Source organism: Taurulus bubalis, assembly GCF_910589615.1.
Source record: "Taurulus bubalis genome assembly, chromosome: 18".
Lineage (NCBI taxonomy): Eukaryota > Metazoa > Chordata > Actinopteri > Perciformes > Cottidae > Taurulus > Taurulus bubalis.
This window is the reverse complement of record NC_136606.1, coordinates 4,054,590-4,067,904: the sequence shown is the minus strand read 5'-3', so window position 1 is coordinate 4,067,904 and position 13,315 is coordinate 4,054,590. Positions and strand designations below refer to the sequence as shown.

Here is a 13,315-nt window from a genome sequence, read left to right as displayed (position 1 = left end):
TACACAGCACCTGCATTTCCTACTTGTTTGTATTCACGAGCAATGGCTGCCACAACGGGTGTTTTTAAGACTGATCAGAGATCAACTTGAGCTACTTCTATTGCTCTAAAATGGAAATCTACTGCATAAACTAGTGATTGAGTTGTTTCAAAACTTTTCTGCATATATTCCTTTTTTTCCCTTCCCATTCCTGTCTCTATTGTGCTTTACTCATGCATCCCAAATCGGACTCAACGGCATGACATGCGGCATTCCATCTCATAGCTCATTGGTACTTTGAGACTTTGAACAAAGCCCGCTGGGAGAAAACAAATTAAATATGCTTGTCTGTGAGCCTGGATTATATATTAGTAATCTTCTGTTTGAGTTGCCTCTTTCATGGAACGCGTGTTCCTGTCGAAGCGACATGCCGCGGCAACCGAGACAATCTCCCCGTGGCCGCCGGTTGTCAAATCTGTTGTCTGGTAGAGGGAAAAAAAAAGCGAAAAGCACCTTAAAGAAATCACTGCTCGGCGCCGACATCCCCCTACAGTACACACGTCGGCTTGATGTATGAGCTGCCGATGCATCATGCTATATGTTCTGATGGTGACAACCGCACATTTGTGTCACGTCCATCCCCGAGGAGTGGGTGTACCGTCATTCACGGGTATGATGATTAAAAGTATTAGGGCAGCGTTAGCGAAGCAACAAACATAAAAGCTCCTCAGCAGCCTCTCATCAAAGTGTCACTAAATAATATATGACTTTCGACCTCTCTGGGCAATCAAGGAGCGGCAGTAACACTGACAAGGCAGTGTGCGGAGGCCGGTAATTGACGGCCAGAATAAAGTCACAGTTTCCACCGCGGAGACAAGTCATCGAGCTAATTAGAGCATAACTCAGAGTCTGGTGCGCTCGTGTTTATGATTGAGCTCATCGAGTCAAATGAATCACGACAAGCAGAAACATTATTATAACTTTTTTTGTTGTCGTTGGTGTTTTCCCTTTAGGCACATTTATCATATTGATAACCATCTAATTGGCATTAGCATGTTATTACATGAATACAAATGAATGCTTTGCTATTAATTGGCTTGTGCCGTGTGCCTCACCAAGGGCTCAGTTGGGGTGAGGCTTTCCTGTTTTTTTTTTTGTTTTTTTTAATGCTGGCTCCGTGTCACTGCAGTGTGGGTGGTGCATGCAGATGGATGGCGAGCCTCTTTTTTTTTGCCAGGAGTTCCTCGCTCGCCCAGTTAGTTAGTGGCACGGAGTTTTTTTTTTTTTTTACATGATTTCAGTGTCCACATAGCAACATCAACTGCTTGCCCAGCTGGGAAATGGGCAGGAAGCAGACGGGTTATTGCGAGGCAAAGCATCACGGGAGTAAAGACACACAAAAAATTTAAAATTTAGCTCACATATGAATACTGACATTTAATTTCCCCCACATTTTTAGCCCCAAACTGAACACTGTAAACAGACTACTTGATTGTATGAGCATATTATATCAAGAACATTTGTATTTCAATGATTCTGTGTAGCATGTGGGAGGTGGAAGCAAATACTATGAGCCAGAAAGTCATTGGTATGACTGGAGAGTCCTGGATTGTCTGTAATCAGAGTAATGACATTGCATATTTGACATATTTGCTTTGTTTCTTTCCTTTTAGGTGATGAGCTCCATATATCTCTGAGTGGGATCCTGACCGACACCGAGAAAAACTACTTTTTTGGGGTTCCCGGCTCACCCGTTCCCTTACCCCCCACCCACACAAGTCGTTTCAGCGTGGCTCAGCTCTCATCCCTGGACTTTAACTTGGGGACCTGAGCCTCACAGATCGCCAATGCTAACAAGGAACTGCCTGCTGCTGTTCCTTTGGATTCTCGTCGACGAAGGCTCAGTCTCCTCTTTACGTCCACCGTCGCCGGCACTGGGACGGAGCCGGGCGGCGCGGGAGCACGCCAGAGGCTTGGTGGGCCCGATGAGGGATGGGCCGGCTGGATTTCAGCGAGTCAAAAGGGGCTGGGTGTGGAACCAGTTCTTTGTACTTGAGGAGTACATGGGGTCGGACCCGCAGTACGTGGGCAAGGTAAAAAAAAAAGGCTTATTTCTCCAGCTTTTTATGGTGCAGAAGAAGTCATAAATCACGTCGTAAGGAGCTCGGGAGAAATTGAATTGGTGGTAAATGGAGGGAGCGATAGAATGTGAGGGCGATAAAATAGAAGAAAGGGGAACAGAAAGGCACTCTAATATATGGCGTTTGAAATACTTTGGCTTCAGATGGGCAATGTCAACTGCACAAAAAGAAAATCACAATATGTTTATTCATAATTTACCCGCGTATACTCACACTATGTCACAATCATTTGGGCCGGGCTGTCCTTTTGAAACAAAACACCCTGCTAATGCATTTCCACCAACCGCTGTTGCAAACTACCCGTCTTCATTTGGCCCCCCGGACCTTAAGCCTCACCTTTTTTTTTAATCTAATAATGCTCCCGTTGTAAAGCTGTCCCCATTTGTCAGTGTTTTAGGACATAAACGGTCCCAGGCTTAGCTGCAAAATCCATACATGCTAATGGAGCTGTGCGTGCATTTCTATGTTAGACTAAACATGACATTGAAGTGGCGAGAGAATCGGGCGGCGTGCTGGTGGAAATAAATTGAAATTACGGCCCTTGTAAAGCTGTCAGAACATCACAGTTATGAGCCTGGGGAAATGCTGACAGCCATAAAAAGACAGCAGAGAGGGCCGATAGCCTGAACTGAGATATACATCCCCGTCAGACACACTTTTCCTGTCCCCTCCGCCTCCACTCTCAAACCTCTGCTGTGGCTTAACACATTCATAAGCAAACTCTGTTGGGGTTTAAGGCTAAAGTTGTAATTTGGCACTCCTGGCTTACATAGGATAATAGTAAGACTGACTTATCTGCCCCAGTGCCGCCGCAATCAGCCCTGACAAGCCATGCTGTTTGTGGAAGTCTCTGAGGCCGGGAGGGGGGGGGGGGGATGGAGGCTGCTGTCGGCCGCCCTCCTAAATCACTTAATCCTGCGCTGCTGCACTGCTTCAAAATAATTGACTGATTCTTCGCCGTATGAAAAGCATTTGTAGATGAGATCCTCGGACCTTTGTCGGGGCAATCTTAAAAGGAAGGGCTTTTTCTCGGAAATGATTGTGGCTTTAACAGGATGCCGGATGCTGCCCGGCGACCGGGACAGCGGGCTGTTAGCGATACGTCTTGCAGGGAAGTTATCAAGCGCTGTCACAGAGGCTGGCGAAGGTGGACGTTTGGGTTTTGAAAGCACATAAATGAACCTTAATGGAGCGTGAGTCTTCGTGCAATGACTGCGTGTCCAGTAATACATCAATGCCTTATTGCTGATAATGTATTTCCATGCAGGGACCCTGCAGAGAGCGGGCGCTGACCAGCAGAATGAACGAGAAATGATCAAAATTATGACTCTGCTTGTTTATTATAAGCATTCTGTTCGTTCAGTGACGGAAATTTTGCTCTTTGGTTCTCATTTTAGACAGCAGCTATGTGCTGTGCTAATTAACTGATAAACACGTTTTGGAGCAAGAACCATAAGCACACACTTACTAATCAGACACTTATGATTTTGTAATTCATGTCCATGCATTCTGCAGAAAGCATGGAGGTTCTCCTACTAGCAGAGTTCTGCTTATAACTGCCTATAACATTAACATGTTTAGCTTCCTAAAAATAACTAACAGCTCAGAATCTATAATAAAACTATTTCCAAGATTGTTTTTATTATAAAAGCAAGTATTTAATTAAAAATGCAATCATTTATTTCCTATTTGCAATGTATTTTTCTGCATTTTCTATTCACTATAGAAGTGAATAACAAGGTTAACATTTATAATTTTTGGTTGAAATAATGTTTGTGACTCTCTCTCTGAAGGTGGTGACAAAAGTTAGTCCGTAAGCCTGGCTGTCAATCGACCATTTCCTAAGCCCCGCCCCTTGCATCAAGCTGTCAACGCTAACATGGAGCCCACACTGTCACTAACTGCACTTGCTGAGGATATAAGTCTCTTTTTTGTTCATTCGCTGTTGTTATCTTCAAAAAGAAAAAGCAGCATACATGAAGTTTATCTTCTGGTTAGCGTAGTGTATAACATGCCGAGTCTGCTAATCTTCGCTCCACAGGCGTATCTCTCGTCTTCATCAGTTGAATCTTGCCATTTTATTTTATTATTTTGTGCATCAGAGCTTCAGAGTTACGGATCAAACAGTTTGCCTATTAACCGGCGCCTGAATGCGCCAGTGGTTGCTTGTAGTGGCGGCAGATGTTTGGAGACAGCGTGATAACATTCGTGAATGCCTAATTGTTTTTCTTTTCATTATAATTTCGACTACATACTCATCCGAGTCTGAGACTGCACTGAACTTCAACAGCAGAAAAGATTCAGGCCCAGTATGTTGTGCATTGTCATCACTATACCTAGCATAATATCAATTATCTATTGCTACTCAAGAAGGGTATGATTTTAACTTTTTCACCATGGTCTAAAAGTATAGCGAGAACAAAAAATCTAATCGCAATATTTGTAGAATTGCAACACACACAAAATTGCAATACTTATCGAATCAGCACCCGAGTGTCGTAATCATATTTATTCAGGATTTAAGCCCAATCATTTACTTTAAAGCCGCGTCAAGGCGGGATTGTTGAGGGAAGATACAAATGAGGAGAAGATATATGTATAAAATCGATTAGTTGATCAACTGAAAAAGTATCCCCAACTATTTGAAAAAGTAAACTTTAGTTGCAGCTCTTCAAAAAACAAACTATCTTGGTATGGATTATTTAAATTTTGACAGATACATATTGAATGAGATATTTCACAGTTGGAAAGTTAACTTGTTAAATGTTTAAACCCCTCTAGTCTAGTTTGGCATTCATGAGCTGGATTTTTATTGTCTGACAAATACAACAATACTCATATCTGCAATAGGCTAACATCAGCATAGACCTCCAGTCCAGCTCTGATTTACTGCAGGGCTGGTTTAGTGCTTCGCATTAGATTGTACTCGTCTTACTATGTTGGCGGAATTTGATTATAGATGTTAAGCACAGTCACAAGAAAAAGCTTTGGGTGATATTTAACTGATTATGTAATCTGAAAAAATATTTTCATAAGTCATCGGATGACTGCCTTAAATTAAAGCATATTTGAAACAAATATTGTCAAATGTAGAGCTCCCTGCAAAGAGAGGCACATGGCATTGCATGCTTGACTTAATCTCTTAACTTTTGTATTAAATTATCAATATTGCATATCATAAAATCACAAACACAATTTCCTCGCCCCACGTGTTACCTCCTCATGTTGCAATCCCACGAGGTAGAGGTAAAGATTAGTCCGGAGCAGGGAAGGAGTACTGAAAAACATCCATCTTTCCCGGCTGTGGTCCATTCCAGATTAATGAGTGCAAGCAAAGCAACATTTATTTTCTTCTGCGACACCAATATAACAAAATATGCCATGGCTGCATTTCCACTCGTTCCGGTGGTATGGCACGACTACAAAATAAAGAGAAGGAATTTACACTCAGGCGTTTATACCATTTACGTGAATGCAACCTAATTTGGGAAATAAAACCGCAAAAAGAACAACAAATAGCGGCAATATATTCATTTGACAGAAACAATACTAAATCTTAATATTCTTGCTTTTTTTTTTGGCCAGTTAAACTGAGGTGGCGGACTCTAAACATGAAGAGTCTGTCAGAAAGCCTCCAGTCAGGATACAGACGGAGAGCTGCTACTTGCACTGCTTACTCATTTGCCCTCTTTGCTCCCCGAGGGGCAAGTGAGGTCATGACCAGATTCAGCGCAGTGTTTAGCACGATTAGTCCCTCCTGCATCCATTAACAAGGAAGCGACCGCTCCGGGCCCTTGCTCAAGGGCAACTGAACGGTTGCTAAGAAAGGTGGTTACTTCATTTTGACAGTTACAGTGTTTCGAGAGTCTCCGAGCCAAAAGGATTGCAGCTAGAAACTATAGTTTACTTGAAATAGTACAATAGAGGTATTTATGAGATGAGAATATCCTTGATTAGTCCCTCAGCGGGTACAATAGCGCTAATACTGCAACAAAGGGGGCTCGATACCACACGACAAATCAGTCTACTGATAATCTTATATGATTATTACCACTTTAATCAGTTCAAGAGGGAAGGCCATCAAACGTCCTTTCAACTGGTCATCAGAGGGCTACTCCTCTGGTGGGAAAAATAAGTTTGAGCAAGATTGTATAGAAATCTATGAAAAAATGACCCCACAAGACTTGCTTCAGTAAACTTTGTAAACTTGAGTTTATGGTCTCAATCGCTAATTATCTTTTCTGCTTCAATACAGCATGATTTTCATATTGTAAATGATGGTACCATTTAAAGTAAAATAGATGAAAAAGCCAGATATTTAAGGGCTGGCTATGTTGTGATTGACAGGTCATTACCTCGGCGTTGTCGGGTCTTTGAGTTTTCCACTTTAAAATTATACTCTTTCCCAGTACTTTTTCAGATCATGCCCAGACCGGGAATCACACTGTGATGTGACAGTGCTAACCACTACACCATTATGCAGCCCAGTAGTGGTCATTGTAACATTGTAGTTTTAAAATATTTTATCTTGTTCAGCGTTGAGTTGTACTTGAGTATAACTTCTGGTTGCAACATTTTTAAAAAGATGGCAAAACCCCTGAAGGCGATGGCTAAAAAGATCAAGACAGCAAGATGTCCACAACACGCCAATGGGCAACATCATGGTGAGCAGGTCTACTTCCTACCCACAGTCCATCTTGACTCCATTAACAATAAATAAACTGTGAGAAAAAGAAAAAATACGAATCATAAATTTATGACCGCCTTCCTGCTACAGTTTTCAAAAGGTATAAATAAGGAAGATATTTATTTTAGAAATCACGTTGAGCGAAACCCTTTCACATTCATAATACAAGCCCACATGCTTTGAAACCTCTGACAATCTCCTGTTGACAACAACCACGTTATTGCAGATTAGCAATTAAAGCACAGAAGACTTAAGGGGGTAAATGTAACAACCCTGTGCGCTCACAATTAGATAACGCGGAGGCCGTTTCCTATGCTGAGCAGTGATTATCTGCAAGAAAAATCTGCCATTAGTGCTGTGGCTGTGTATCAAGCCAAGCTGCCTCATCTCACCCTCTATTAAACTCTCAGCTGAGTTCAGCAGCTTTTTTCTTTTCCAGCATTTATTTCAAGCGTCATGACACTCTCCATTTGAACATAATGGCCATAAATTGCTGTTTGACATATTGTCTCTAGAATTAAAGTAATTTGGCAATTCAGAATTCACTTACAAGAACGGTGCTTGTCATTTCTGAGTGTGACAAATATAATGACCACTTGCTACCAGTGAGGGTTCAATCAAAAACAGCACATCGCTCAGCCGTCGCCACCTTTCAAAATAAAATGTGCCTCTCGTTAATCACAAGGCATTGACCGCGAGATCGTTCGTGTTTATTTGCGTCATTCCCACAAGAATGTACCCACTTTAAGCTATCTAGCAAGCCACATGTCAGGTTTACTACCGTGAACCCCAAATAAAGAGACTTTTCTGGGATTTCATTGCAATGAATGGATCAAAAAGGATGCAGAAATAAAGAGATAATGAAGCCAATTCATTAAAAAAGTCATAACTCTTGTGCTTAAGCGCGTTGTTAGTGGCTAAGTAACTGGGCTAACAGTTAACAGAGGTTGCATTGAGTTACATTACAACGCGTTCAAGCTCTATTCAGTATTCGGCAAAAGTAAATTAACCGTATCTTGATTTGTTAAAATATAATCTTGTCAAATTAAGCCGAATAGACAAATTATACAGTGGCTTTGTTGCTGCTCTAGAAACATTTAGTTGTATCTAACATCTTATATAAATTAAGTTATAATAGTAAATACATAATTTCTTTAAATAACATATAAAAAGAAAAGAAGAACCAATAAAAGAACCAACAAGAGTATTGATAAAGAAGCGTACTGAAAATAAAACATTACCGTAAAAGTCGGGTTACAAGCCGCTCCTACTGAGCTAGCGCTAGCGCTGCTGTTAGCTAGCGCTGCTGTTAGCTAGCGCTGCTGCTGCTGCTAGCGCTGCTGCTGCTACAGGCCGCTGCTGCTGATGCTGCCCACGTCCCCTCTGCCCAAGTCGGGTGTCGAGCCTGGTCCTGCTACCTTCAGTGGTTTTCGGGGAGCGCTAGCAGGAGCCCCAGCTGGCTACAGCGGGGAGCTAACGGGGACACTGACCGAAGGTAGTAGCGGCTCGTAACCCGACTTTTACGGTACTCATCTCAACAAATGATACTCTTGGCAAAGAAATACAGTCCCGCTGTAAAACTATGCAGCCATTAAGTTTAGGAAATCACACCCATAACAGCACATGCACTGAAGGTTAAAGACAAATCCAATCAATTTAGATAGTCACACTTAAGACCCATGAAAAGAAAAGGGCTGACAACGTCTCAGTACCCTTTCCAGGCGCAGAGCATGTGATGGCAGGCAGTGGCACGCTCCGGTGCCCCGCTTCACACACCTGCAGACAAAAGGTTGCTCATTTAAATACAAGTCAATAAACCACTTTTGCTAGAAAGGGCAGTTTCTCCAACAACTTGTTTATTCCTTTGCTTCCTGGCTGACAAGGAAAGACCATCCTTCTCTTTATGGATGGCTCTTCCTCTCGGCCCCCCCCCCGCCACACACCTGGCTGAGATTTATCACCGCCGCAGCCCACAATTTAATCTTCCAATGAGGGCCGATGAGAAGGCCATAAAAGACGTTTCAACAAGACTTATGCACCGGGAACCAACAAAGACAGATTCCATCATCTGGCCGTGTGGAATTTACCGGGGCCTCGCTGGCGATACCGTGTCACACGTTGTTAAACATAGTTCAACTTTAAATGCTTTGGAATTCCACTGCAAAGTGCATGTAAACCTGAAGAGGCCCATATTAAAAAAAGCAGCAAACCTGTTCGCACACTACGGGGATGACAGCCTCCGTAGTGAAAAACACTTCAGCCCCGGACCGACTGCAAAGCCGGCAGGTGATTAGCATCGAGTTATCGGCTTCATAACTTGATTGCTTTGCACCGTCCCGCGCAGAGGTTTATCCAGTCACATGCAGCCGGCTACGTGCGGAGTCTGGGCAAAGTGGCGGAGGATATAATCTTGTTGATCCACCCATGACATCCATGAAGCATGTCTGAAGCAGTGACTGATGCTCTGACATATAAAACAATGCACACACGTACACCACTATACCAGCAGAGCGTGACCCCTCGGCTCCATTGGTAATACGGGGATTTAACGGTAATTATATGTAGATATTGGTTTGAATGCAAGCGAAGAAAATGCAGTAAAAGGTGTGGATTCTGTTTATTCAACATTCGAATAAAATGACGAGATCTTTTCCCCCAAATTCATCTGGAAATGTGCCGCCTCTGTGATTCTCTGACAAATGTGAAGTAATGGGAAAGGATGGCTCTCCTGCAGGTTTTTGCATGAGGTGTGCCGGTGATTCAGCTGCTCGTTAGAACATATTAAGAGGTTGAGGGCATTTACAATTGTAACGCGCGTTGATGATGAATGTTGCGGGAATATTCTGAAAAGAACATCTGAAATAAAAGCTAATGACGCCATTCATCTGTCCTGCCAACGCAATATATTTCACATATTTTGTCCTCGTGGATAATGGACTTTCCTCCTGAATTGCCGGGATCATATTTCCAAACGGTGCGCTAATGCCCCCAATCAGTATCACTTACGACCGTGGTCAACATATTCCATTTCCTCCTTGACGTTGATGGGCAATATTGTTGCGATTCTGGGTCGAAAATTGCATTCTGTATGTCGTATCAATATCACTGTATTGTTTAATCAAGTGTGATATGAGAAAAGAAGGGAATCAAGCCTCCGAGATCAATAACAGGCATGTACATACGTTAATGCGAAATGCCGAGAAATCGTTCTCACGCCATGTTATTTGCAACGCAAAAGATAACCTCGCATGCAAAGAAAACAGCATTTTTGAAACGTTTGCTGCTTCTTCATCGGATCCTGTTAGTCCCTCAGATTGTTGACGTAAGTATCAGTCACATCAACAACCGTGTTCATGGGATCTGATGAACGGCTGTCAACAACTGCAGGTGAGACGCACGGAATTTAAATGGCGGTAAAACAGTTTCAGAGGTAGAAACCACGACTACAGATATGTCAATCGATCAAATGTGGGCCTCCCTCACACACACGTCCCTACATGTTTTCTTATGTTGCGTACAAAGCTCCTATGTGTGTTTGAGTGTGTTTGTGCATTTCCCCCTCCCCCGTTACCTGACCGCAGCATGACACAGCCCAGATAGCATCTCCTGAGCCGTCAGCAGCAGAGGGATGGCTCGCCAGCCATTATCGATCGGCCCCAATAAGCCCCGCGGCGCCTGACACGCTGTTTTCTTTCCATCAGCGGCTCACCGGCGCCTCTGCCGAAGACTTGCCACGCGGGCGGCCATGATGCGGTATGACAGGGCGCTAGCAAGGCACCGATACCGACACTCTGTCATCACGGGGTTGGGAGGCTGAACGGTTGCTGGATTGAAGGGTAGTTTCAGAGCTAATAATAAATAGCAGCATCAAAATAAATCCATGACAGCGGTCGGGCCAGGGAGCAATGATTTACACTGATCAGCAGCACGTCGAATGAATTCGGATGGGGTGGGATATAGAGTGGGTTTTTTTTCGCGTAAAGCATTATGTGGATTAAAAATCAATGTATTCACACAGTTACATACATGGTTTACATATTTATGCTGCACACCAGGAAGTATCGCTCCTTCAAGAAGGTGTGGGTTAGACGAGTAGGAGGCTTCAGTGTCGACACAAAATGACTTCCATACGTTTAAATATCTGTTTTTTGGTAGCAGGCTATTGCCATACATGTCCAGTATCGGCACTAATGTGGGTTGTTGCGCAAAACTAGGTAGCGCCATTGTGAAACCCCCAAAATATATACAATGCTCGGTTTTGGTGGAGAAAAAAATCGAATTGCCATTTCATGTCCGTTGAACATAATGACGTAATCCACAACTCCAGTTCGAACCCTTTTCATGGTGTGTGTGTGTGTGTGTGTGAGGTCGCTCCATATGCGTTCCTGAGAGGAGCGCCGCATAATCCTGGCTGCAGAAATCCAATTACAGCACTTTTCTTTTATTTACAGAGGTTGGTTACGTTCGAAATCACTCAAATTAATCAATATGCGGGTTTACTGCATAACAAATGAGGGGACGTGTGCTGCAAATCCTGAAGGGAACCGGGGGGCGGAGCCACGAGTCCCCCAATCACTGATCGAAAGCGTGCGACTGTCTCACAGCCGGTAGAGATGAGCCATCATTCTTCCCCCGTTGTTGCGCAGCTTGGGTCAATAGAAGTATTTTCCATAATAGGAGATGAGTAATGGGTCTGCCGATATTTGTTTTGACAACACTGCTGATGCACTGGGCCGGATGGCCATCTGCATCGGCTCAACTGCTCCAGAGAGGGCAAGATGGCCTAATGGCTAGCGCAGTGGAAATCATAGGTCACGGCTTTAAGCCTACAATGTCTAATGCATGTCCATAGACGGCTGTAAATCCTGGCATAATGAGCTGAAGCAAGACTCAACAACAACAGCAACAGCTACGTGATCACGGAAACATCTGTTTCACAATAAGCATGAACTAATTGAGCAAAAATGTCTCAAATGTCTCGGAAAAAAAACTTTTAAACACTGAGAAAAAGAAACAACAACAAAAAAACACGAATGCAAACACAATTACTCAAACAGATGATGCGAGTTTGGCTGCTAACGGGAATATTATTTCATTTCCTCGCACTACCTGTTTCTTTTTATAGCGGCCATGTCGACTGGTACCCAGAGCGGAGCGTCTCGCTAATTATGCTCATCCTGAAAAATGTGAGCGTGAAGACATTCCTCGCCGTAATGTGGGCGCACACACGACGATTGTGTCTCGGCGAGCCGGCTCTCGTTCAGTCATCGCACAACGGGGCTTTGTGTTAACCAAATTTGCTTTTTTGGGGGGGATTGACACACTGGTTTTTATCACTGAAGCCATCGTTTGGATTCTGCCGCTTTGTTGACACAATTGTTATAAATTGGGACAGACTCTTCCAGGAAACATTTCTTTTCTTTCTTTCTTTTTTTACTCTCTTTATTAAAATCCCTCTTTTTGTCTTTTGACGTACTGTTGAACACGGCTGTGACTGTGATTCTTGCCTCTTGTCTATTGAGCCCACTGAGTGTTTTATAGTTTAAAAGAAGCCCTTGTCTGCCTCCCTGTTAATGAATCTTTTCTTTTATAATTAATTGCCATTGTTAGAGTAATGGCTTTTTTAATTAATATCAGTCAACTTTCACTTGGCCTATAATTAATGAATCAATGTGCCTATGCTTTTTAATATTTGCATTTCTTTTTCATCTTTAATTGTGCAGTGCTGAATCATTTGCAGGTGCTTTTCCCGGGGACTTGGAATGAATAAAACGGCTTTAATTCTTTTTTTTCTTTTCTTGTCAGTCAAATGACAAACAAATATAAACACCCCTTTTTATCAGAAATAAAAAGTGTCATCCAAGAGTATGCACAAATATGAGTCCGCCCACGTGACACTAATCCAGCTTCAGTTCATGCAAGTATGTTGTGCTGATGATTATTATCAGGACTGAACAGGCCCATAAACTGAGCAGACTGAGGAGGAGTTATCAAAATACTGCAATAATTATTATTTATGATATAGTATGCAATCCCCAAAACAACTAACCCTGCAACAGATGCTGCTGTGCAGCTCTACAAGGTGTAGACGTCATTGTTAGATGTTTGTAACGATGTCCATTGGGAGTGAGTGACAGATAAATGTCGACATATTGTGATACAATTCAATCTCTCTGTCACTGTATTAAAAATTCAAAAAAAATAAAGAATTCAAAGCCGTATTTGATGCAACGCGAGTGTGATTGACACGTCTTCTGTCAGCAGTCGTCTCACGAGTGAAGGATCGCGGGTCTTATTATGACTCCATCGTTGCAGCGGTCCGTCTGCCGCTCTGATCTCTTCCGTGACGCCGCGAGCGAAAGAAAAAAAAGGGAACGCCGACTTTTCCAACATTGCTGGCAAACGAGACCGGCGCTCACACGGTGTCGTCATGTCATCGGCCTAATAGGAGCCAAAAAGCCGGCCCGAATGACGCTGCGGATCATGCGGATGGATTGCAGGAAAAGAT

The 13,315-nt window shown here is 43.1% G+C and overlaps 1 protein-coding gene across 1 annotated transcript in view; it reads left to right on the top strand.

Annotated features, from left to right (window-relative positions):
• Positions 1–1,823: 1,823 nt before the first annotated feature.
• Positions 1,824–13,315, top strand: part of LOC306751000 (cadherin-12-like) — a gene marked incomplete at its 3' end in the record, with an annotated part of 64,402 nt that continues 52,910 nt past the window's right edge. Inside the window, exon 1 of the mRNA XM_079234497.1 lies at positions 1,824–2,072. Within this exon, the coding sequence (XP_079090623.1) occupies positions 1,827–2,072 (246 nt within the window). The 5' untranslated portion in view covers positions 1,824–1,826. The remainder of the gene's footprint in view (positions 2,073–13,315) is intronic.